This window comes from Betta splendens, chromosome 8 (assembly GCF_900634795.4).
Source record: "Betta splendens chromosome 8, fBetSpl5.4, whole genome shotgun sequence".
Taxonomy (NCBI): Eukaryota; Metazoa; Chordata; class Actinopteri; order Anabantiformes; family Osphronemidae; genus Betta; species Betta splendens.
In genome coordinates, this window is record NC_040888.2 from 2,710,152 (window position 1) to 2,734,035 (window position 23,884).

At 52.9% G+C, this 23,884-nt stretch overlaps 2 protein-coding genes across 7 annotated transcripts in view; both read left to right on the plus strand.

Annotated features, from left to right (window-relative positions):
* Positions 1-15,020, plus strand: part of cacna1ha (calcium channel, voltage-dependent, T type, alpha 1H subunit a) — a 91,053-nt gene extending 76,033 nt beyond the window's left edge. For 3 of the 5 annotated variants that reach the window (XM_055510937.1, XM_055510938.1, XM_055510936.1), the window contains 20 exons: positions 105-470; positions 1,314-1,417; positions 1,595-1,718; positions 2,319-2,387; positions 2,483-2,667; positions 2,753-2,879; positions 2,967-3,092; positions 3,177-3,266; positions 3,429-3,642; positions 5,377-5,528; positions 5,606-5,715; positions 5,795-5,928; positions 6,154-6,224; positions 7,018-7,096; positions 8,426-8,547; positions 8,989-9,147; positions 9,228-9,365; positions 9,445-9,607; positions 10,495-10,652; positions 10,739-15,020. In XM_055510937.1, the coding sequence (XP_055366912.1) occupies positions 105-470; positions 1,314-1,417; positions 1,595-1,718; positions 2,319-2,387; positions 2,483-2,667; positions 2,753-2,879; positions 2,967-3,092; positions 3,177-3,266; positions 3,429-3,642; positions 5,377-5,528; positions 5,606-5,715; positions 5,795-5,928; positions 6,154-6,224; positions 7,018-7,096; positions 8,426-8,547; positions 8,989-9,147; positions 9,228-9,365; positions 9,445-9,607; positions 10,495-10,652; positions 10,739-12,076 (4,029 nt within the window). In that variant the 3' untranslated portion in view covers positions 12,077-15,020. Of the gene's footprint in view, positions 1-104; positions 471-1,313; positions 1,418-1,594; positions 1,719-2,318; positions 2,388-2,482; positions 2,668-2,752; positions 2,880-2,966; positions 3,093-3,176; positions 3,267-3,428; positions 3,643-5,376; positions 5,529-5,605; positions 5,716-5,794; positions 5,929-6,153; positions 6,225-7,017; positions 7,097-8,425; positions 8,548-8,988; positions 9,148-9,227; positions 9,366-9,444; positions 9,608-9,850; positions 9,885-10,494; positions 10,653-10,738 lie in introns of those variants that run through there. The other 2 variants (XM_055510940.1, XM_055510939.1) reach the window with 2 other exon arrangements.
* Positions 15,021-19,719: 4,699 nt separating this feature from the next.
* grin2aa (glutamate receptor, ionotropic, N-methyl D-aspartate 2A, a) overlaps positions 19,720-23,884 on the plus strand; it is a 77,824-nt gene continuing 73,659 nt past the window's right edge. The window contains exons 1-2 of one of the 2 annotated variants that reach the window (XM_029159685.3): positions 19,720-19,875; positions 20,961-21,072. In XM_029159685.3, the coding sequence (XP_029015518.1) occupies positions 19,829-19,875; positions 20,961-21,072 (159 nt within the window). In that variant the 5' untranslated portion in view covers positions 19,720-19,828. Of the gene's footprint in view, positions 19,876-20,721; positions 20,741-20,960; positions 21,073-23,884 lie in introns of those variants that run through there. The other variant, XM_055510732.1, reaches the window with a different exon arrangement.

The following is a 23,884-nucleotide window of genomic DNA, read 5'->3' on the forward strand; positions in this document are numbered from 1 at the left end:
TGAAGCCAAAAATGGTAACAAATATGTCAGACACAGGCTGCCGTTCAAATATCTTCACCTTCTCACCGTGCTTCTGCTTCTCCTTTCTCGCTTGGTTCCTGCAGAACCTCTCGAGTCCCGGCCGGCGCTCCCCTCTTCCTCCGCGTGGCTCTGGCAGTTCGTGGGGGAGCCGTCGCTCCAGCTGGAACAGCCTGGGCCGGGCGCCGAGCCTCAAGAGGCGAGACCCCAGCGGAGAGAGGGAGAGCCTGTTGTCCGGGGAGGGGGGCGAGGAGGACGATGGCAGGGACGAAAGGGAGGAGGCCGGGGGAAACAACAGATTACGACCGGGGTCCCTGGAGCTGCTGCAGGCGTCTGCTCTCTGCCCCTCTGTAGCCGTGGAGTACAGCGACTGTAACGGACGAACCCTGACCTACGACCCCATCTGCGACCCCAAGGAGGACTCCTCGCCAGAGGATGACATGGATGATGATGTAGGTTGCCATGAGTCATAGCTTGGTTTTATATTTCCAGGGAGATTTCTTAGCAGCTTTCATGCTTCCTCTCCAGGGACCTGACAGTTGAAGTGATTTCACCGTCTCTTAATCTGTCCTCCATGACTCTGTTTACGCATTTCACAGTTTTTCTCGCCTGTGTTCTTTGCCCTTTGCTTCTGCTTTACTTTGAGATGTTACAGTGCTTTGGAGGGGAACTAATTGTCACGCTGTAACTGATTGGCTCAGGCGTGTGTCAGTGCGCGCGCGTGTGTGTGTGTGTGTGTGTGTGTGTGTGAGTGTGTGTTTGTGTTGGCGTGAACTGGAGAAGGAAGCGCTCTCCTGGTGGTTGTAGACGACCTCTGTTGTGACAGCGCTGATTGTTTTATTGGCTGCAAATTGAGTTTATAAAGCCATGAAATCCCGTGTCCCTGGGTGCACAGAGAACAGGAGGCCTGAGCCAGCGCCGGCATGCAGCGAACATAGACGCCTGTGTGAGTCCACATCATTAATGCTCAGTAAAGATCCACTTGAAGCTGTGCACCTTGGGTTGGTTTTACTGCAAACTTTAATGAAGTGAACAGCTTGTGGTTCGGAATAATTTGTTTGTTTCTGTGTTACGGTCCAAGCGGCTCCATCGATACTGAGGCAGGACAACTATTGTTCATTGCTCCCCCATAGATTTAACTGTTAAGGAGCCTGGCGTCAATAACTCAGTGCAGTGTGACATTAAAATCCAGATTATGTGTTGGTGTTTTGTAGAAAACATTTACCTGTGTGTTTAAACCAGACGACACAGACCACAGCGTCATTTTTATCTGTCTGATTAATTGATCTTTGCAGAGTTCCTTGTGCTATTGGCTCAAAAGGGAGATCGACAGCATGAAGCCCCGCTGGTGCAGAGAGCACGAAGACTGGACTCTGTATCTGTTCTCTCCAGAAAACCAGTGAGTCACACTCACGCCTTCAGCTCGGCTTCCCCCGCTCCCATTTTATTTAATTATCCTCGTTCCCGTCTCCGATTCTTCTTCTTTTATTGCTTTCTAACTGCTAATTATCTGGTCGATAGCTTTAGCCGGCCACAGAGGGCTTATGGATGACTCTGCTGTTGTGCCTGTGTTTAGGTTACGCGTGTGGTGCCAAGGTCTGATCTCGCACAGAATGTTCGACCACGTGGTTCTGGTTTTCATCTTCCTGAACTGCATCACTATTGCTCTGGAGCGGCCTGACATCCAGGCACACAGCGGGGTGAGCCACGCACACACACACACACACACACGCACGCACGCACGCACACTCACTCACACACACACACACACACACACACACGCACGCACACTCACACACACTCACACTCACACTCACACACACACACACACACACACGCACGCACACACGCACGCACACGCACGCACGCACGCACGCACACACACACGCACACACACGCGTACGCACACACACACGCACGCACACACACACACGCACGCACGCACGCACACACACACGCGCACACACATGCACGCGCACCCCCACACACACACACACACACACGCACGCGCACACACACACACCACCTCACCACACGCCCACACCCACACGCACGCCCCACCACACGCACCACTCACACTCAACCACACACTCACTCACACACTCACACACACACACGCACGCACACACACACACACGCACGCGCACACACACACGCACGCACACACGCACGCACACGCAAGCACGCACGCACGCACACACACACACACACACACACACTCACACACACACGCGGTAGCTGGGTTTGGACATGCTCGCCGTGCTTCTCGAAACACTCAACAGCATCAACATCTTTCGCAGGAACGAATATTTCTGAGCGTGTCCAACTACATTTTCACTGTGATTTTCCTGGCAGAGATGGCCATTAAGGTAAATAGATTCTAACTCGCCACTTTTGTTACCTTTTAATATTCGCCCAGCTGTTTTAGTTCAGTTCGGCCTCCTTTCCTCTGCTTCATAACCAGGTGGTGGCTCTCGGTTTCTGCTTCGGGAAGCAGAACTACCTCCAGTCCAGCTGGAACATTTTGGACGGCTTGTTGGTGTTCGTGTCTCTGGTGGACATCCTAGTGTCTCTGGCCTACACTAGTGGAAACAGGATCCTGGGCATCCTCAGAGTCCTGCGCCTGCTGCGGACCTTACGCCCACTGAGGTGCAGGATGTGGTCTGTTGGTGCATTTGCGTGTTGCTATTGGGTGCCACTTTGCAGAGGTTGACGTTTTGTGTTTGTCTTCCAGGGTGATCAGTCGAGCTCCAGGGTTGAAGCTAGTTGTGGAGACTCTCATCACCTCCCTCAGACCCATCGGGAACATTGTGCTCATCTGCTGCGCCTTCTTCATTGTCTTTGGAATCTTGGGCGTGCAGGTCATTTGCATTCACACTCAGTAACGCAGTCTACCTGAGGTTGTGTAACTGGCATCCCTGTCTGACCTTTTGACTGTCGCCCTCTAGCTGTTCAAAGGGAAGTTCTATCACTGTGAAGGTCTGGACACAAAGAACATCACCAATAAGTCGGACTGTGAGCAGGCAAATTACCGCTGGATACGAAGGAAGTACAACTTTGACAACCTGATTCAGGTACAGACTGAGAGAAAGGGAGGAGGCAGATGAACAGCGGCAGGTTTCTGTCAGCTTTGCTTTTCTGTTTCTGTTTCCATCCAGGCCCTGATGTCATTATTTGTACTGTCGTGTAAGGACGGCTGGGTCAACATCATGTATGATGGGCTAGACGCAGTGGGTGTGGACCAGCAGGTAACGTCAAGGGGATGTGATGAGCTGTGTTATGCAGGTTTATGTGCAATGAATCATTTGTTAGTTTGTTGCATCACATCCGTTTGCAGTAAGTGATCAGTAACTACATTTTCATGCTATAGTTGCGTCTCCGATTCTTCTTCTCTTCCACACTTTCCTCAGCCTGTGAGAAACCACAACCCCTGGATGCTGCTCTACTTCATCTCCTTCCTCCTCATCGTCAGCTTCTTCGTCCTCAACATGTTCGTTGGTGTCGTGGTGGAGAACTTCCACAAGTGCCGGCAGGACCAGGAAGAGGAGGAGGCCCGGCTACGGGAAGAGAAGAGGCTCAAAATGATGGAGAAAAAGCACAGGAGTAAGGAGAATGGAGGGGCTGGTCGGTAGTCTATTTTTCTGAGCACTGCCTGCTTTCAGAGCCTGACAACAAATAGAAATGCCAGAGAGAGAGAACGGGAAACTGGATTGAATTAAAAAAAAGAAGGAGATTTTGAAAGACTGGCTAGCTCATGCAAACGGTGACTAAGCGCTGACAGGAGGCGTGGGCTACGCCAGTCTGATGCATGCCACTGCATGCCTGCCGCCCTCCCCTGAACCCTGCATGGAAACCCAGCCTCAGCAGCCATCAGCTCACTCTGAGGACGAACCAACTGCCAACACTGTAGAGTGAAGATGGAGCAAACATCATCCTAATAACTACCCATTACTGCTTGGTAGCATAGTAATAACAGCGTAATAGCTGTGTAATGGTAGATGGTGTAATGTGTTAATAACAGGTTCATTTACTGTGATATTAACACCCTATAACTTTGTTATTATCAAAACACCCCTTGGCTATTAATAAGCTGCATTCTTCTACTAATACATCATTTTTTGTTGCATGTGGCTCAGGTAGAAAGTGCTGCTCTGCTCCGTGGGCCACAGGACATTTTGCCGGCGAACCTTTGATCAGTAAATCTGTGACACTGTGCAAAGAGAAGGATTTTTCCTGCACGCACGCAGAAACACAGCAGACGTTTTCGCTGCTATTACTCACACATCTTGGATACCGGTGCATCTAGATGGTGTCTGATCAGCGATGAGCCGGAGCTCATGTAGCTTGTAGAAGAGAAACATCCGTCGCCAAACGGTCCAAGTGGTCGGAATTCAAAGCCACATTTAGTGAGGATGTTTATGTGCTCATATATTGAGCAAATGAAAATATGTTCTTATTGGACTCGGCAGCGTAGAAACCACCCACTGATTGGACACGACACAAAATGATCTCTCTCTGTCCAAAACGGCACACTTACACTTGAAGGCCGTATATGGTGTGAGCAGAACGATGGAACCTTCATCTGTTTAGAAACAACATCTCACTAGTCTCAAATCTCAGAACAAAGTTTTAGACTAGTGAGATTCTTCTTTAATGACGCCACAGAGAAGAGGAGGGGCCTCAGTGTTGGTTCAACACCACAGATGTCAAATTCTGAACCTAATTGGATCTAAGACGTTTTCGTCTTCACTTCACACAAATGATCGCACGATAAATTATTAAATCATCACTGTGCCGTTTGCGGATACTGGTGGCGTTGAACGAACGGCAGCCTCTGACCTCAGGCATGAAAGCATGCGTTGGATAGATGCACGCACGCCCACACACGCAATCACCAGGACGGACATGTGAGTGCACAGACAAAGCGGTGACGTGAAGTGAAGCACCTCCAGGTGCTGATGGACTCTGTGCGTGTGAGTGAGTTGAGTCCATGCAGTCGACCAGGGATCAGGGACCGAATAAGCTGCTGTCGCTGTCGCTTCCTCCCTGTGACTCTCATGTCCTCTCACCAGCGGTGTTGTGCACAGACGGAGAATGGGGCCCACCAGCGTGAGCCTGTTTAGGACTGTTTATGCCATAAGATCAGCACAGATGGTGGTGAAGTAATAATTCAAGGGCCCCTGCGTTGTGTGTGATCATATTCCAGATTCCCACGTGTGCAGCTCTGAGCTCACTGTTCAGCTCCGCTCTGTCCTCGTGCACATCACCGCACCCACTGAGTCATTCACCGTTCCGGTGGAGTCTTTCTGGTCTCTGACTCTCGCATCGGTGTCTCTGTCTGTGTGTCGTGTGCTCCAGAGGCCAAGCAGAGGCCGTACTACGCCGACTACTCGCCCGTGCGCCTGTGGATCCACACGTTGTGCACCAGTCACTACCTGGACCTCTTCATCACCTTCATCATCTGCATCAACGTGTTCACCATGAGTGTGGAGCACTACAACCAGCCACAGGTAACGTGTTGCTCAGACGTGTGCGAGAGCTGAAACTACTGTTACTCTGGAATAAGCGTGTGCTTCTGTGTGGTCAGTACTTGGAGGAGGTTCTGAAGTACTGCAACTACGTCTTCACGTGCATCTTCATCGTTGAGGCCCTGCTCAAACTGGTGGCGTTTGGGATACACCGCTTCTTCAAAGACAGGTATCGTCTCTAGAGGCACAGAATGAACGGGCTCTCGTCACATGTGCATCGATATCATCATGTTTCTCTGTGTGTTCAGATGGAATCAGCTGGATGTGGCTATCGTGGCGTTGTCCATCATGGGCATCATCCTGGAGGAGCTGAAGATGAACGCAGCGCTGCCCATAAACCCCACCATCATCAGAATCATGAGAGTGCTGCGAATAGCAAGAGGTGCACACACACACACACACACACACACACACACACACACACACAAACACACACACACACACACGCTCTCACACACACACACACACACACACACACACACACACACACACACGCTCTCACACACACACACACACACGCTCTCTCACACACACACACACACACACACACACTGCTCCGTCGGCTCCAGCCTCAGCGCGCTGTTGAACCCCTGCTCTTCCTCTGCAGTGCTCAAGCTTCTGAAAATGGCCACGGGGATGAGAGCTCTGCTGGACACCGTCATGCAAGCGCTGCCGCAGGTGAATGCAGACTGTACACAAAGAGACAAACATTTTTCGCTTCATGTTTTATACATGGCCCTTTTTATGAATAGGGGGCCAGTGAGCAGGCGTCCTCAGGAATAGACAGCCCCTGAAAGATTCATGCTTGTTGATGAATTTTTAACACACGGCATATCTGTCATTACAAAACTCATATTCTCTCCCTAAAATGTCTCTCTTTAATCCTTCAGCTCTCAGCGTGCTCCATTTATTTCTGTGTGATGTAGGTGGATGCACCAGTATGTTAGTCCTAATAGACGCTGGCTACTGTACATGCAGATGTTTTGCATAGACTGGCCTCTAAGATCTGTACGATCACTTCCTCCCCGGAGCCCGTCAGGTCTCTGTCGCTGCGTCGCACACATTTCATGGGCAAAGAGCATCTGCACCGAGGACTGTGATGCACATGTACCGACAGACTCCATTGGTTCCCTGTTCCCTTAAATGTCACGGGCGCCCGGGTGCAGAGTGCACGAGGACAGATTTTAGGGGGCACATGTAGTCAGAGGACGTGCTTAATACCGTTCTCATGGTCTGATCCTGAATTCTCCGTTCACCAGCAGACGCTTCGGGCTCTGAGCTGAAAGCTGCTGTGAAAAATTCAGCTCATGCTTTTGATAGAACACGTCAAAGCGTTCACTGGCAAAAACAGAAAAACAGGGCGTGCCTGTAAAAAAAAAAAAGTGTTGAGTCTCGTTACTGGGATCCTTTTAATCAGGCAGCACAGAGGACTGTTGAACAGAGGAGATCTAACGCACAGATCTTGTTCCAGGTGGGGAATCTTGGACTGCTCTTCATGCTGCTGTTCTTCATCTACGCTGCACTGGGAGTGGAGCTCTTTGGCAAACTGGGTCAGTCACACTCCTGGCACCAGCACACGCGAGCTCGCGTCCACGCCACGGCCTGCGACTTCTTGCAGCGAAGGCGTTTGAATCCGCTCGTCACTGCCACAGTCACGACCTCCAGCCGGCGTTCGTGCCTGAGCTCTCGCCGCCGGGTTCTGGCGCCCGGCCCCATCTGTCTCCGTCTCCCTCTCCGCCGTCCGAGAGGCTCTCATTTGCATGGTGGCGTTTATTTACATGGTGCCTTATGATTGTCTGGATCCGCCCGAGTCGCTTTCTCCACGAGTGCAACAATGTGAGAGGAGCGGATTAGCAGAAAGAGAAGAACCAGCTGCTTTCTGTTAAATCCTCTGACTCTGCTACACAGTCAGAATATGTAGGTCTTCCAGATTTATCCAGTGAAGGTCCTTGCTTTGTTTGTTTGTACATATCCATTTTTCAAAGGTGCTTGTGGATGCTCCTTAAATGCTGCTTTGGTGATATTCACAGAAACAGGGTTTTCTGGGGAAGATGGCGACAGCTTTGATTATATAAAAGTACATGCATGTTGTGGTTAGTTTAGTGTTTTCCCTCACCTTAAAAAACAATTTTGACTTAAACTCCTCAGAAACACTGTTTGAGGTCCACCAGTGACCGGTTCTTCCGCCTTCAGCCAGAACCAGTGCAGGACGTTGGATCCCTGTGGCCTCGGCCGTAGCGCGTGTTGGCATTTTGAGCCCCGACACTCGTGTTTGTGTCTGCAAACGGTCTGAACAGATGAGAAAAGGTCGAAGCGACGGGGAGAGGAGAGAGCGAAGAACCAGGCTTTGAATGCTAATGCTCCTATTTGTGGATTCAAGCTGCCGATATTGAAAATCTTCATTTCTGAATCTGGACCTCAATCGAATTACCGATAGGCTGGACACGCGTCCCGCTTCCGTCCTCGCCCTCCTCTCAGCGGCCATGACTCAGACTTGGCAGGGGAATCTATTTCTACCTATTTATAAGTAACTGCTGACGACACACGCTTCACTTCACAGATGCGTAATCGCACAGGTTTGTGTCGCCCAGAATCTGGCCTTTTGTTTGATTGTGTCACAAAGCAGCTAATGCTCCAGGGAGCGCCTTGTTCCTCAGGCTTCTTATTCATGTGACCTGCGGTTCAGCAGGAAGGAAGATGCTGCCTGGCGGTTGATTCGCTAAAAAGTCTCCCGAGGACCCGCTGTCAGATTGACCCTGATCCAGATAGAGGCTCTCTGTCCTTTTTCCACACGAATGTGTTTGTCTCCACGGGGACACGTTGCCGCGTGTCGGTCGGACTCACTCTCACGCCGCTGCTTTCGTTTGTGTGTGGACCAGAGTGCAACGACAACAACCCGTGCGAGGGCCTCAGTCGTCACGCAACCTTCGAGAACTTTGGGATGGCCTTCCTCACGCTGTTCCGAGTGTCCACGGGGGACAACTGGAACGGGATCATGAAGGTGTGAGCGCACGCACGCACGCACACATGCACAGACATACACACACAAACGCATGCATAGATGCACGCACACACACACACACACACACACACACACACACACACACACACACACACACACATACACACACACACACACACACACACACACACACACACACACACAGTAGCTGGGTGCTGGTTTTCACTGAAGCGAAACCAACAACCTCCAAAACCAATTATACAAGAATAAAGAGACTCTGAGCGGAGCAGTGTCAACATCTCCACATGTTGAATTATAATATCTCATTATGTGTCACTGCGTTAACAGGAGTCTTAGTTGAGGGCAATGATAGAGAATGGACATATGTTTATGTGAATTGATGTATTTTTACATTTTCCGCCGTGTTTCACGTCCTTCACTCGCTCACTTTCTCTCCTTGCTTTGCTCTGCGTCTTCAAGGACACGTTGAGGGACTGCCGCCCGGAGGACAGCCACTGTCTCACCTACCTGCCGCTGGTCTCTCCCATTTACTTCGTCACCTTTGTCCTCATGGCCCAGTTTGTGCTGGTCAATGTGGTGGTGGCCGTTTTAATGAAACATCTGGAGGAAAGCAACAAGGTAAAAAGCTGGAAAGCAGAAGGAAATCAGCTTTTACTACTGACTAATCTGAATTAATGCGAGCATTCCTGTTTGTGCAGGAGGCGAAAGAGGAAGCAGAGATGGACGCAGAGATCGCCCTGGAGATGGAAATGGAACGGCAACGCAGGTTAAGCACGACCTCCAACAGCTCCGCCGGAGGGACGTACGTCGGGCCTTGTCCGAACTCACCTGGACAGGTGTGTTGCTGTGACTGAGGGTGAGTGAGTGGAGAAGGCGCCGGCGCTGCAGCTGTGTGGTCTCTGTCTCCCTCTGCAGGAGGACGAGGCCAACGACGGCCACGACGCGTCCTCCAGGAAGATGTCTGTCTCCAGGATGCACTCTCTGCCCAACGACAGCTACATGTTCCGGCCCGTGCGGCCCGCCAGCGCCCCTCACCCCCTGCAGGAGGTGGACGTCAGTCCGCAGCACCAGCATTCAGGTAGCTGCTCTCACTGCGGCTCGTGTCACCTGTAATTACAGAAGAGACAGCGTTCAAATGCTGCGAAGCGACTTCTCAGATTTAAATGTCCGGTTTTATTTTCTCTGGAGTAGTCGTTAAACCTGGAATCTCAAATTAGGATGAGGCTCAAAGACCTACAGTAGCTGTCGTAAACACAGTTCCGTAAACAAGTAGTGGACATTTGCTGAGACCCAACACTGACCAGCACTGTTTCATCTGCAGTCAGAATCTAAAGGACTGTGGACTCTGTCCCAAGGTACCGACTGCAGTGGATGAGCTGACACATGTGAATCCCTTCCAGCTTCACACAGGCTCATCTGCTCAGCTGTGCAATGGTTGAATTCTCCACTGGAATCGTGGTTGACTTCATGTCCAAACTGCAAAGTCACAAAAAAGGAGGATTAGTCTGTTTTGAAAACTCAACTGAAAACGACTTTCCAGCTTGGAGCTGAAGCTCGTTTGGGCGTCTGAGCTCATCGGTGGCTCTGACCTGTGTGCGCAGACGCCAGGTCCTGGTTACACGTCCCACTCCCTGCTGTGAGCCTTCAAACGCAGCCACGTGGAGCGCTTCCTGTAACCAGGATCTCAACCTGAGACCTGCTGCCACTTCACTGACAGTGGACGTCTCCACGTAGAAGGAACTTTATTTTGACAGCGCGTTGAAAATAATCTTCATTTCCTCCGTCTCGCTTCAGTCCAAATTCGCTGTCAGGATAAAGTCTAGCAGGTAGTTTAACGGTTAAGTGGTAGCTTAGCTTCCGTGAATGAGCCTGTCGCTGCGTGACGTGTGCACTGATGAGCACGTGCATGTGTTGGTGCTGAGCGTGCGCGCGCCGCCCGCTCACGCGTGTTCTGTTTCCCTTCAGGCTCGGTGACGTCCGTCCGCTCCCAGCCGTGTGAGAGGCGCTGCCTGCTGCAGGTACCGGACGCGTCCCCCGCCCGCCGCCAGCCTCCTCCCGCCCTCCCCCTCCCCCACATCGCCCCACCCACGCCCAGCCCCTCCCCGCGAACCCTCCACAGACAGGTGGGAGCCGCCTACATGTGCACGTACACGCACACGCACATCATCAGGATCACGGCTGTGTAGCGTCACGGTGTGTTTGTGTGCAGGTGGCAGTTAAAGTGGATTCAGTGGAGTCCCAGGGTTTTGAGCAACAGGAGCGGCCCGGTCCCATCTATCTGCCTCCCCCGTCCCCCTCCTCGCTCTCTCCCCATGCCTCCTCCCCCTCCCTTCCTCCTCCGCCTCCCTCCTCTCCCTCAGCTCTCTCCCTCCCCCCCTGCTCCCCTTCTGCTTTCTCCCTCCCTCCTCCCCCATCCTCCCCCGTGCTTCTGCTCCCTCCGCCTCCATCTCCCCGTCTTCCATCGCGTCATTCCAGCCTCCGGAGGCACAGACCGCCCTCCGCCGCCTCCCTTCGCGACCCGGCCGATGAGGAGGTGTATCACATCACCAGCTCGGCCTGCCACCGGTGGAGAGGGGAGGACGGCGGGGGGCAGGAGAGCAGGGCGAAGGCCGCCCGCAGCCACTCTCTGTCCCCGTACACCACCCCCTACTCCCCGGACTCCAAGTCCACCGCTCGACCTCCTCCCCCACAGCTGCCGAGTTGCTCCTCGAGGAGCGCGCTCAGTCTGCTTGGCGCGGGATTGAAAGACCGGGACTTTAGGAAGGGCTTCAGCGCCGACACCCAGGCCCTCCTGGATGCGCCGCCGCCGTCTTTGTGCGCCGGTTACTCCGACGACCAGCGCCGCCACTCCATCGAGGTCTGCCTCCCGCAGGTCATCACCGGGGAGCAGCCCGGCACGGGACAGGAAGCCCGGCGTCCGGAGAAGGGAGGGCCATTTCCTGTGAGGGTGCAGTCGGTCGGCGGCGGCCACAGAAAGAAGAAGATGAGTCCTCCCTGCATCTCCATCCACCCGCCCTCGGAGAGGGAGGCGCCCCCGAACGCCTCGCCCCCGAAGCTGGCCGACTGCAGCATGCTGCTGCGGCGCCGCACGCCGTCCTACGACCTGACGCCTCACCTACGGGCCAACGCGGACGCCTCAGCAGACGCGCCGGCGCAGTCGCCGCTGCACGCAACGCTGACGCCCGGCCACGCGACGCCGCCGGCGCCCTCACCCACGCGCTCACTGACGCCATCGCCGACGCCCACGCACGCCTACGCGGCACCGCCTCCGTCCACGCCCACTCACCCGCACATCCCCATGAGCCCCAACGTCTTCATCCAGCCCCGGGCGCCGCTTTTCGCCAGCCCCGCGCCGTTCTCACAGCCACAGACCCGGTCCCCCATCGCCGTGGGCTACAACAGCCTGCCCCGGTTCACCTTCGACCAGCCGCAGTCCAGATACATGAGCCTCTCAGACACCGACTCGGAGCCCTGCTCGTCCCCCTTTGACAACAGACTGGGGAACGGTGCTGGATTCAGCGCAAAGAACCGCAGGACCGCCCAGTAAACAATGACCGATGCCTTCAGGAAGTCACTTTATTAGTCCAAAATCTCTGAAGCTTGAATATGAAGCCTCAACAGAGATTGGTGCTGGGTGGAAAGATGGGTTTTCTGGGCGAGGGCCTTTTTCTTGGTGAGACATTGATCACTCTGTTCAGAGGATGCTGGTTCACAGACAGCACATCCAGCGAGGCTGAATGAGTCAGACTGTACTCACAGACTCGGTGTGTTGGGACTAACAGCAGCAACGCACCAGGACTCAAGCCACCTAACTTCGTAGCCAAAGTTCTTTTTGACACACTGTACCTACCCATGCAAGCCAATCAGGAAGCAGCGTCTGGCTGATGACCTCTGACCTTTGCAGGAAGCGGTTTGCGACAAGCGAGCGTGGGGGGGAGGGATTGTGGGATATGCAACTTCAGGTTTTCTACAGAAGTTCTGCTTGCCCCTCCTCTTCTCCTCGATCACATTGATCAGAGTGCGAGTGCGTGAATGTGAGCGTGTGCGGAGTCGGCCATGTTCCTACGCCTGCAGTCACAGAGGGGGAGCAGGGCAGAGCTGTAGTTTAGGTTGATCTGTGGATCTGTGCAGTGTAAATAAAGGGAAATACTGTATTTGAGATGTGAGATTTAAAATAGCTCTATCCATATGCACATATTTTTATAGAGATCTAAACTGGTTTTGCACAGATTTGAATTTGAATTTCAACTTGCTTGTTTTTCGTTGTCTTCTCGTGAATGTATGTTTCTTTCCAGAGCAGATTGAGACGGGAGGAGCTCCGCCCTCCTCTCAGCGCTCAGCCTAGGTTGGGATTTTATTTTTCTACTTTGAGAAAGGGACAGAAGAGGCCGGGGGCGCGATGTGTTTCTGTAGCGTTGTCTCGGGCGTCCGTGTATGCGGTGTCCACGCAGCGGCCTGGAGGAGCGGGCTCAGTGATGCCGCCTGCAGACGGACCTGCACGTGGACGTGACCTGCTTTTGGCGGCCATCTTGGGAGCCGCGGCATCGCTGAGCCTGTCCGTCCACAGCTGCTCTCAGGCTGGAGCAGCTCTGACACCCGTTCGTGTTCGTGTACATCTAAAGACAACCAAACTAACTTTTATGTGTAGCCAGAGTGCAATAATAATAATAATACATATATATATATATGAATATATAAGTGGAAAATATAGTGAGATCCACATCACATGAAACAACCACACTCTTGTGTTTGTACATACTGTAGAACTGCTCTATATGATATGAACCCATTTTAATGCCCATCCAGAGTACGTGACGCGCCTGTAGGTTCGGCTCCTGTGCGGCCGTGACCGGAGCAGTAGGTTCTGTAGAGTTCTCCTGAAGCCCGCACCGGCCCACTGATGGCGGCCGGCTTTTAACCCCCGACTTCAAACACGTCCCGAGCAACGGTTTTGCTTCTGTCTAAAAGAGGAACCATGCGACGCTTCAGGTGCAAAGTGTTTCCTTCCAGTGAATGTCGTGTTTGATCAAGCCATACTTTTATTCCCACGCAGCGCGACGTGTGTTGTCCTCCATCGGTGCAGCGATGCAGCACGCGCTTCAAGCGCAGGCTTCCTTCAGAGGCAGCATCTGCGATCGACGGGCGACATGCACAAGACCTCAGTAAGATGAGTGATGCCGTATCATCCACCTGCAGAACCTAAGTACCGTCAGATCAGTTGATAGGATGGGTTGACATGAAGTCAGGGGACGAAGGACTTGTATCTTCCTTTTTTTAAATACAAGTTTGGTCTAAAAACTCATAAAACGGGCATTAAACCTCAACCTTCACCGACAGACTATAAAGATGAGGGAAAGATTAGCACTGTCTCCATCAGATTACTCATTGTTCACACAGGGCAACTTCCCACATGAACCGTTACGGTCCATTTCACCACACGGCTCCTCCGGGTTCTGCGCTGGGGCCCGTTCTGGCTGGTCCTGGATGGAGGCTCGCCTGCAGCTGGAGCAGCTCTTCCTGCAGGGACCGTCGGCTGTGGGAGGTCCCTGAGCTTCTCCTGACCCGGTTCAGACGCCGCCGCCGCCGCCGTCATGACGGTTTGCTAGAGCGACTGCGTTTCTTCTTACGATAGACGGATCTTTGGATCTCGGTATTTAAATCCTGTTTTTGAGGAATCAGTTTTGACTATTGCATGATCTCATCTAAGGAAAAAAAAAACGTTGGGGGAATAATTATCTGGATGTTTTAGAGATTTTGATATTTGCATTTTCAGATGTTTCCATTTGTGGGTCAATATCCTACTTGCACTGGGCTCGAATTCATTGCTAAAGGATAAAATTCTTCTTAATGACCTGTTCTTTATTGTCCACTGCAATACTGGTGGTTATTTACTGTACGAGGACGCGGCTCCTCTTTCTCCAGTTTTATAGAAGGACGTGGGAACCTAGTTGGTTCTGTTTTGTTCAGAACCATTATTTAATGTTGAGGTGAACCGTTTTCCTCCTGATACTCGCGTTAGAACTCTGGTGATGGTGAACCTAATTAACCGATGTGTATTTTATAGAGGAGTAGCTTGTGAAGGACAGATTGTTTCCCGGGTTGAGCTGGTCTGGTCTCAAGCTTCACCGCGACCTCGGCTCCAGGAAGTTCAAACTGTGACAGAACTTGACTTTGACGAATCAGAAGCCTTGCGTGTTCTTTCTTGCTTTCTTTTTTTAATAACCCTTCAGTGATTGACCCGGCACCCCCCCCCCCCCCCCCCCCCCCCCCCCCCCCCCCCCCCCCCAAAGCCTTACAAGGAGGGGGAGGTGCGCTGTTGTCTGTCAGAGGAGAGCCACCGTGTCTGCAATAATAAGGCCTCCATTATTTCCCATATCAGAGGGCGAAGGTCACACAGTCGGACTCTCTGCGTTGTATCGTTGCTGTGTGATGACCAACCGTTGTCCTGAAGGATGTTTTCCTGTCTATTAAAAAGATTTTTTTATTCCTGACTCGAACTGGTTGCTTAGTTCTTGGCGTTCATTCACTGACTGCATTTTCACCAGCACGTGCAATTTTAGAACCTGAAGATTAAATGAGCAGATATTCTCACAGCTGTTGATCAGTGAGTCGCAGACGCACTTAGCGAATAGACCTCCGTTTAAACTACATTGTTTTAAGGGAATTAACCAAGTATTTACACTTTCAGCAGAGTCTTACTCAAACTAACCAGTAAGTGGCGATATTGTCCAGGCTACAGTAAAGTCCTTCAGTTATTTAACGAGCATTTGAATGTTATCTTTTTACAATATAAAACCCTCCAGGCTTCTGGTTTAATCTGATCACAGGAGGCTGATTAGATGCTTGTATTGGCTGTAAAAGTGGGAGTGATGACGACTACGATGCAGACAGTGGAGGAATCTGAGCAGGCCGAGGTGGGTGAAGTCATTTATCATAGTGGGACAACTGCACGCACACACACACACACACACACACACACCAAACACACACCAAAAGACGCCCATGAAATGTAACAATAATCTTATGCAGCCATTACCTCCATTTCCATAGAGGAGCATTAGTGGTTGAGATCACATACTTTTGCTTTATTGCAGCTTTGACGTGCTGTTTACTTTTTCTGTCTTGTGTAGTGATGGAGTTGCACCACGTTCCTTTGTTTCCCCTCAGTGGTGTCGTAGGGAACTCACAACAGACAACAAAGACAAATGCACCTGACAGAATGGAAAAAACAACAAGGAATCTATAGACTCATCAGTAAATTCTGTGACAGTCCAGAGAATGATGAGCAGCGGGATCCATCAACTAGATGTCGCGTCAATATTTTCCTTTTATAAATTACTGTTCTATACAATTCAGAAAAGTCATTGGTGGGAAATGAGTTTTTGTAACGCATTGCATCCTGTAGTTATGTGTTATGACCACTGGGTGGCGGTGTTTGTCATGTGTCGAGCAGTATTTAGAGTTTTTCCTGTTTTATTCTACGTCTGAATTTGCTATTTTCTGTTTAACATTGAACCTAAGTGACTTTAGTTTGTTTATTTACGACATATTATATCTGCATTAGTTTATAATGCTGCAGTTTATTATTTCTACAGTCGACATACACTGAACAGACCAGGAGCCTCTACCTTCTACCAACTCTACGACAGCAATAGGTACATTTTGTAATATGTTATCGGGCTTCTTTCAAAGCAAACGACTGTTTTTCCATATTCAGCTCACATGATTTTGTCGCACTGCCTCGCTTCATGACTGTAAATTGCCTCGTGGAGTGAATTCGCCCGTTTGGACACTAGGTGGCGCTGTCGCGCGTCGCTTTAACTCCTGGTGCTGAGTGAGTTGAAATGAGTTTCCTCCACCTCCTGCTCAAACCCATGTTATCTGCTGCCTTCACTGCATGTAATGAAATCAGCCTTTTAGCTTGATGTGTCTGCAGCCAGGTTCTGAAGGAGCATTAAACATCTCCACACGTCTCCTCACTATCTGCCCTTCAAACCGCCCGTCTGACGGCTCAGCGAAATGGCCCACGAGAAAAAGCCCAGCTCTCCTTCAGCGTGACGCCGCTTCGCCAGGGGACAGTTTGACAAACGACACCCCGCAGGTCCTCAACACCTTCACTGTGCGTCTCCTGCGCGCGCCTACGTGTGGCCCCATCGCGTGCGTTGGTTCAATAAAGTCCGCGCAGCCACTGATGCTGCAGGATGAATTCCTCCAGACTCAACCAATCAGCTTCTGTGCATGAGTGGGAACCACGGGCTTCATGAACAGGAGTAAACGGGTTGCGGTCCCTGCTGATCCCAGGTCTGTGAGCTCTGGTGCACGGGGGTCATGTTGTCCGTCATGTTACACCGCCACCGCTCCTTTTGCTTGTTCAGACTCCGCGCTCAGAGATTCGCAGACGACGGAGCCCTCACAATCACGGGTGAAGTCATGCTGCTCAGCGCGGCGGAATCGTTCCTGATCCCATCACATTATTCCGTTGGTAGCTAATGAGGCTTACAGGTGCTTAGCCTGGAAGAGGCTCCCAGACAGACGTGGGAGGACGCTGAATGCCGAACATGAGCGCCAGTGAACGCAGCACAAGGCGACGACAAGGAAATAAGAACAGTTCATGTCATTCCAGCGATTATGTTGCAATGAGATTCAGAATTAGCTCCAAGCAGCTGCACCTGATTATTGTCAAAGCCAATTTCTGGAGTTCATTTCCTGAGCGTCGCCCGGCGGTCGACATGTCGCACACGCGGCGTCTCGAATTGTAGATTGGACGATGATGAGAGCTTCTTTTGGCCTCTGGGCTTCTGCTAAACGCTGGATCATTTGCACCAGATGCTGCTGCGTTTTAGTTTGCGTCGTATGGAAAACACAGGAACGTAGAGGAAGCGGAGGCATTTAGAGCAAAGTGTCATTAGCTTGGGATCAAGCGCTGCTACTGGTTTTTGTGTTCTCACTCTTCTATAATAACAATAAAAAGCTTGACTGGCTTCACAAAACAATAGGCTTTTAAATACATCTGAATCATCCACATCTCATTAACTAACGGTCCACACTCAGCTCAGCACCGGCACCACAATTAAAACAAGTAAACTCATTTAAACTGTTATTATTGTTATTGTTGGTCTCAGAATGTCGTATCTTGTGTGAGACGGGCCTCGCCTCGCGTCACTGCACCGCTCCAACACACATCACTGCAGTCATTTCACCCTATTTCTCATGGAGAGTCAGAGATGAAGTAATTGATCAGATTAGTGCGTCTGGAAAACAGCCGGAAATGTTGGATCACAATCACGATCAACAATTAATTGATCTCCATATGCTGTGCTGCGATGTAGCATCTGTTTTCCCGACTGAATCGCTCATGATTGTGTTTTTCACACTTGTGTGTGTGTGTGTGTGTGTGTGCGTGTGTGTGTGTGTGTGTGTGTGTGTGTGAGACACGCCTGTGGCTAGTCTGTCTCTCACACAGCTGTTTGGTGACCTGGCACCACCCTCCTCTCCCACACACACACACACACACACACACACACACACACACACACACACACACACACACACTCTCTCTCACCGCGGGGATCCCCGAGCCATCGAGCGATCACGTGCCGGCACCTCCTGACTGTTAATGGTTGAAGAAGGGATGAGGACACAGCGACCAGTTAAAGGCCAAACTCAGGCTGAATCAGACTCTTCTTCATCCATGAGGAGTCCAGTAAAAACATCCACCTGCGCAGCTCTGAACCGCTGCAGGCAGAGCCAGAGGAGCAGAGCTGCGCTTTCACGGCTTCAGCACACGTCACATTTCTAAATTGCTCCTTGAGAAAAGTTTCTGCTGCTACAAAAGGTCAGTGTGTTTTCCAGAATTGCCTGTAATCATGAGGGAGCAGCAGCAGTGGAACAGAAAGATGCTCGGACCTCATTCACACAGAGAAGCAGGAAGATGATGCAGCATCAGCTCCAGCATCAGCTCCAGCATCAGCTCCAGCATCAGCTTCAGCATCAGCTCCAGCATCAGCTCCAGCATCAGCTCCAGCATCAGCTTCAGCATCAGTTTCAGCATCAGCTCCAGCTTCAGCTCCAGCATCAGCTCCAGCATCAGCTCCAGCATCAGCTCCAGCATCAGCTTCAGCATCAGCTCCAGCATCAGCTCCAGCATCAGCTCCAGCATCAGCTCCAGCATCAGCTCCAGCATCAGCTTCAGCATCAGCATCAACTTCAGCTTCAGCTCCAGCATCAGCTCCAGCATCAGCTCCAGCATCAGCTCCAGCATCAGCTTCAGCATCAGCTCCAGCATCAGCTTCAGCATCAGCATCAACTTCAGCTTCAGCTCCAGCATCAGCTCCAGCATCAGCTCCAGCATCAGCTTCAGCATCAGCATCAACTTCAGCATCAGCTTCAGCTTCAGCTCCAGCATCAGCTGGGTCAAACAGGTGCAAATGCAAGTCTGACTTCCATCAGCTCTTCAACTGGTTAAACTGGTCATCCTTTACTCAGTCTGGGCCTTTAACTCTTATTAAAAGTCCGTGTGCCTGCCAGCTTATGACAAACAACTACAAATAACAAACAGGTCACTGGTCAATTATAGGCCAGACTCTCGTTTATGTGTCAAATCAATATTGAAAAAGGATCCAGAACAGAGGCTGCAGTGACCGAGCTCTGGGTCCCACATTATGATTAATAAGCCGCAGTCGGCGCTGTTTTACTCTGCTTTATTGTGGTTTCTGGACTTAGTGATGCCTGAGTCCTGTCATGACTGAGACTTCTGGCACGTTTCACCATCACTGTCACATTTGTGCTCTTGTTCTCCTTCTCTACACTGGGACTTGTTTGTTCCCACCACTCTGATACAAATGCTGATATAGTGAAGCGATGGATGCGAGGCGGTAAAATGGTGAAATGGCAGATCAGGTTTCCTCAGAAAGAAGCAAAAGGCGTCCATGCAACGCTCCAGACCAACAATCAGGGGCGGAAGAGGAAACAACCACAACCACAACCTGAACGCCGGAGGCTGAGACGTGAGCGCAAATGACGGCGCTGATTGTGAAAAGTGGCACCAGGTGAGTAGGAGGACGGAGGGGGCGTGGCTTCGTCCTTTGCGCAGTCAGGTGTGAAATGTGACCGTGTACCCATTTGGCAGCTTATGACACCCCCCCCCCCCCCCTGCTCCGCCCCCTCCTCCCCCTCCGTCTCTCTCACGGTCTCTTTCACGCTCCTGAGTGTTCACGCATCACGTGCGTCTGGCACCAGAACCAAAGTTGTGTGTCAGCGGGGAAGCAACTTGAGTCACAGCCCAGAAAATAACGAGTCAATGTGTCCACACACAACGAGGCAGGAGCCCTCGGTGGAAATCCTCAGGTACATGTGCTCGTCCAATGATCGGCGCCGCGTTTTGTACGTCGCTGCAAATGAGTCCTGCGTGTTGGTCGCCGTGCGCGGCGGGCTGCCAGTAAAAGCCCACGGGACGCGCGAGACAGACAGAAAGATAAATGGCAACAGACGCTAGCGTTTCTGAGAAATTAGGTTAATAATTGTTGTGAGTTATTTATAATTCAGCGCGTGTTTGTAGGTACAGTGGCTCCTGGAAGAGCTTTAGCGCAGAGCGCGAGAGAGGGAGAGAGAGAGGGAGAGAGGGGGAGAGAGAGAGGAGAGAGAGAGAGGAGAGAGAGAGAGGGAGAGAGAGGGAGAGAGAGAGAGGGGGAGGGAGAGAGAGAGAGAGGGGGAGAGAGAGGGGGGGAGAGAGAGGGGAGAGAGAGGGGGAGAGAGAGGGAGAGAGAGAGAGGGGGAGAGAGAGAGAGAGGGAGAGAGGGGGAGAGAGAGGGGGAGAGAGAGAGGGAGAGAGAGAGGGAGCGCGGGGGTGCGACAGACCGACGCACCGACAGTCCGTCTATCCATCCAGCTGCCCCCAGCCTCTGCAGAAGCCCGCAGACTCGCACGCACGCACACGCGCGCACCGTCGAAACGCGAAATCACACGCACGCGCGCACACTCCACACACTCTCTCACGCACACACGTGCACGACGGGGAGAGAGAGAGAGAGAGACGGCGCACGCCGGTCCTGTACTCGTTCCGGAGGCTGCGGGAGCCTCCACTGTAGAAGTCAATGTGCGTGTGCGTCCGTGTGCGCGTCCGGCGGCTGCCTGCCCGCCTCTCTCCTCCTCTGCGCTCCCCTCCTCGCCCGGGACAGGAATAACGGATACCGGGAGCTCCAATCATTCACAGGCAGGTTGAGCCCCCAGCGATGCGCGGGGCCAGCGGAGATTGCGGTGGAGAATCAACCGTGGTCGCGCGCACAATGGAGATTGGATTACAGCAACAGTGATTTTATTCGCAGCGGCGCGCGCGTGAATCGCTGTAGCGGGGGATTTCGAAGAGTTTGGGACACAGTGGGAATAATTGAGTGCCGGCGGTCTGTTGATTTCGATTCTCTGCTCTTGTGCAGCGTCTGTGCGAGTGAGCGCCGTCAGAGGCTGCATGGTTTCTCGGAGGACGGACGGGACTGTTGCAATGTCATCTCACACCCGCGTTCTGGAGCCCCGTGGAGCGGAGCTGCTGTAAGTACTTGTGCGCATCTTACGCTCGGATTCTGGGTGGTGGTGTTCGTGCGCCGCGTCCGTCCCCCGTCACTCTTTGGGTCCGTGGGCGCGTGCGTGCTGGCTCTCCCCACAGGCGTCCCCCATCCAAAGTGCGGCACCCGCACAAAGAGCACAGCAGCGGCTGAAAACTTAGATTTAAACGGGCTGAGACGCACACGGTCGTCGTGGGTTTTCCTCTAACGTCCGGCGTCATAGTTTCCTCCTAATGAGCGGAGCGCAGGCTGCTCCGAGGCGCACCTGCGTCTCCCGAGCGGCAAAACGCGCGTACAGCGCGTTTGTGCCTTCGACGTAACGAGTGCGCACACGCATCAAGTCGCTGTAGGTGCGACCCGCAAAGAGACGTGCCTCCTTTTGGGCAGTTGTGCTCAGATGCGCCTCGCATCCCCCGGCGATCGTGCGGCGTCGCCAAAGCGTGTGACCCAAAAAAAGGATCAGATTAGCGCAAAGCCCACTCTCCACGGAAATAAGGGAGGTGTGTTTCTTTCTGCTGATTTAATCCAGAGGTTGGATAACACATTGCGGGGTTTTCGGTCTCACCAGTGGCTGGCACAACTCCCAGCTCCTCCATCCCAGACGCGGACCAACAATCGGCATCACTTCAGGGGGGTCTCAGAGGCGCAGCGCTCATTGTGCGGGTTCCAGTAGAACCCGGAACCGAACCCTGCGCCCGTTTTCCCCCAAACGCGAAGTAAACCTAAAACACGACTATGAGAGGCGGCTCGGCCAAGACTGGAGGCGGCTGCGCCAGTAGGGGTCGCACTCGCACTGGTGTGTTGCCTCCAGTTAAACTAATGGGGGGGGGGGGGGGGGGTGGGGTCCAGATGAAGCCCCCCCTCCCCTGTTCTCCAGATTCAGTCACGTTGTTGAATCGCAGTTCTCACCCAGAGAGAACCTTCTCCTCCTCTGCCTCCGGTCTCGCTTCATGTTGAGGCGTCATCTGCAGATCACTGGTGTTTCTGTGTCTTTATGTACTGGTGCTAATGGTTCACGTCTTAAGGCTGGAGCGTAACTGACTGTAGCACATTCTATTCACACAGATGAAGACGGTATCAACACAAGGCTGTTCTGAACTTATGGAGTCAAAGAATCTGTGTAAAAATTGAAACTGTTCAAAATTGAAGTCCCTTCACACATAGAGGATCTGCTGCAAAGCCTCTGCTCCTCAAATTCATTAGCTTTGTTCATGGCTGAACAAAACCTGAAATGCTTTCATTCTGGCTCGGCTTTTTGCCGACGGCTTCAGGCAGGAGATTTCCTCCCTGTTGGGTGAAGACAAACGCTGCAGGACTTCAGAGGCTCGTTGCCTGGAGAAAAGTACAAATAGCCCATCGACCCGGGTTCAGAGTGTCAGAACCCATCATCCGTTCTGTTGGTCCACCATTTTCTGAGCTTTAGCAACAAACAAGTCAGTGCAGCAAACGGCACCTCAGACGTTCCTTCTGCAGGAACCACAGCGACGTCGGCTGCAACGAGGAGAGCACCGAAAAGAAGGGCTGGTGTCGAGCGTGAGGCATCAGGTGCAGAGAGAGAGGAGCGCTGCTCACTTCCATTTTTAGGAGAATACTAGCGATCTGTGGCTCACGCTGCCGGGGTGGAGAGCTAAAAAGGTACGTGCAGTGGGCAGACAGCGCTGGAGCCGAGTGGCAGCAGACCATTACTTCCACTGGGCTTCTCGTGGGCGCTCATGCACACGCCGGGGCACGTGGAGCAGATGGCCGGGCCTCGGAGAGAGGGGACGCGGGGACGTGGCCGCAAAGGGGGGAGGAGGCAGCCGAGGGGGGACGTGGCCGCAAAGGGGGGAGGAGGCAGCCGAGGGGGGACGTGGCCGCAAAGGGGGGAGGAGGCAGCCGAGGGGGGACGTGACCGCAAAGGGGGGAGGAGGCAGCCGAGGGGGGACGTGGCCGCAAAGGGGGGAGGAGGCAGCCGAGGGGGGATGTGACCGCAAAGGGGTGAGGAGGCGAGGAGGCTGCAAAGGGGGAAAGACGTGAGAAGGCCGCAAAGGGGGGAGGAGGCAGCCAAGGGGGGACGTGGGCACAAAGGGGGAAGGAGACGAGGAGACGAGGAGGTAGCCAAGGGGTGAGGAGGCGAGGAGGCTGCAAAGGGGGGAGGAGGCGAGGAGGCGAGGAGGCTGCAAAGGGGGAAAGACGTGAGAAGGCCGCATAGGGGTGAGGAGGCAGCCAAGGGAGGACGTGACCGCAAAGGGGAGAGGAGGCGAGGAGGCGAGGAGGAAGCCAAGGGGGGAGGAGGCGAGGAGGCTGCAAAGGGGGGACGTGGGCACAAAGGGGGAAGGAGACGAGGAGGTAGCCAAGGGGGGAGGAAGCGAGGAGACGAGGAGGTAGCCAAGGGGTGAGGAGGCAAGGAGGCTGCAAAGGGGGGACGTGGGCACAAAGGGGGGAGGAGGCGAGGAGGCGAGGAGGAAGCCAAGGGGGAAGGAGACGAGGAGGCTGCAAAGGGGGAAAGACGTGAGAAGGCTGCAAAGGGGGGAGGAGGCAGCCGAGGGGGTACGTGACTGCAAAGGGGGAGGAGGCGAGGAGGGTATTGTAGCCAAGTGGTGAGGAGGCAGCCAAGGGGGGAGGAGGCGAGGAGGCAAGGAGGAAGCCAAGGGGGGAGGACACGAGAAGGCCGCAAAGGGGGGAGGAGGATGCAAAGGGGGGAGGAGGCGAGTAGGTAACCAAGGGGGGAGGAGGCAGCCAAGGGGGGACGTGGCCACAAAGGGGGAAGGAGGCAAGGAGGCAAGGAGGTAGCCAAGGGGGGAGGACGCCGCAAAGGG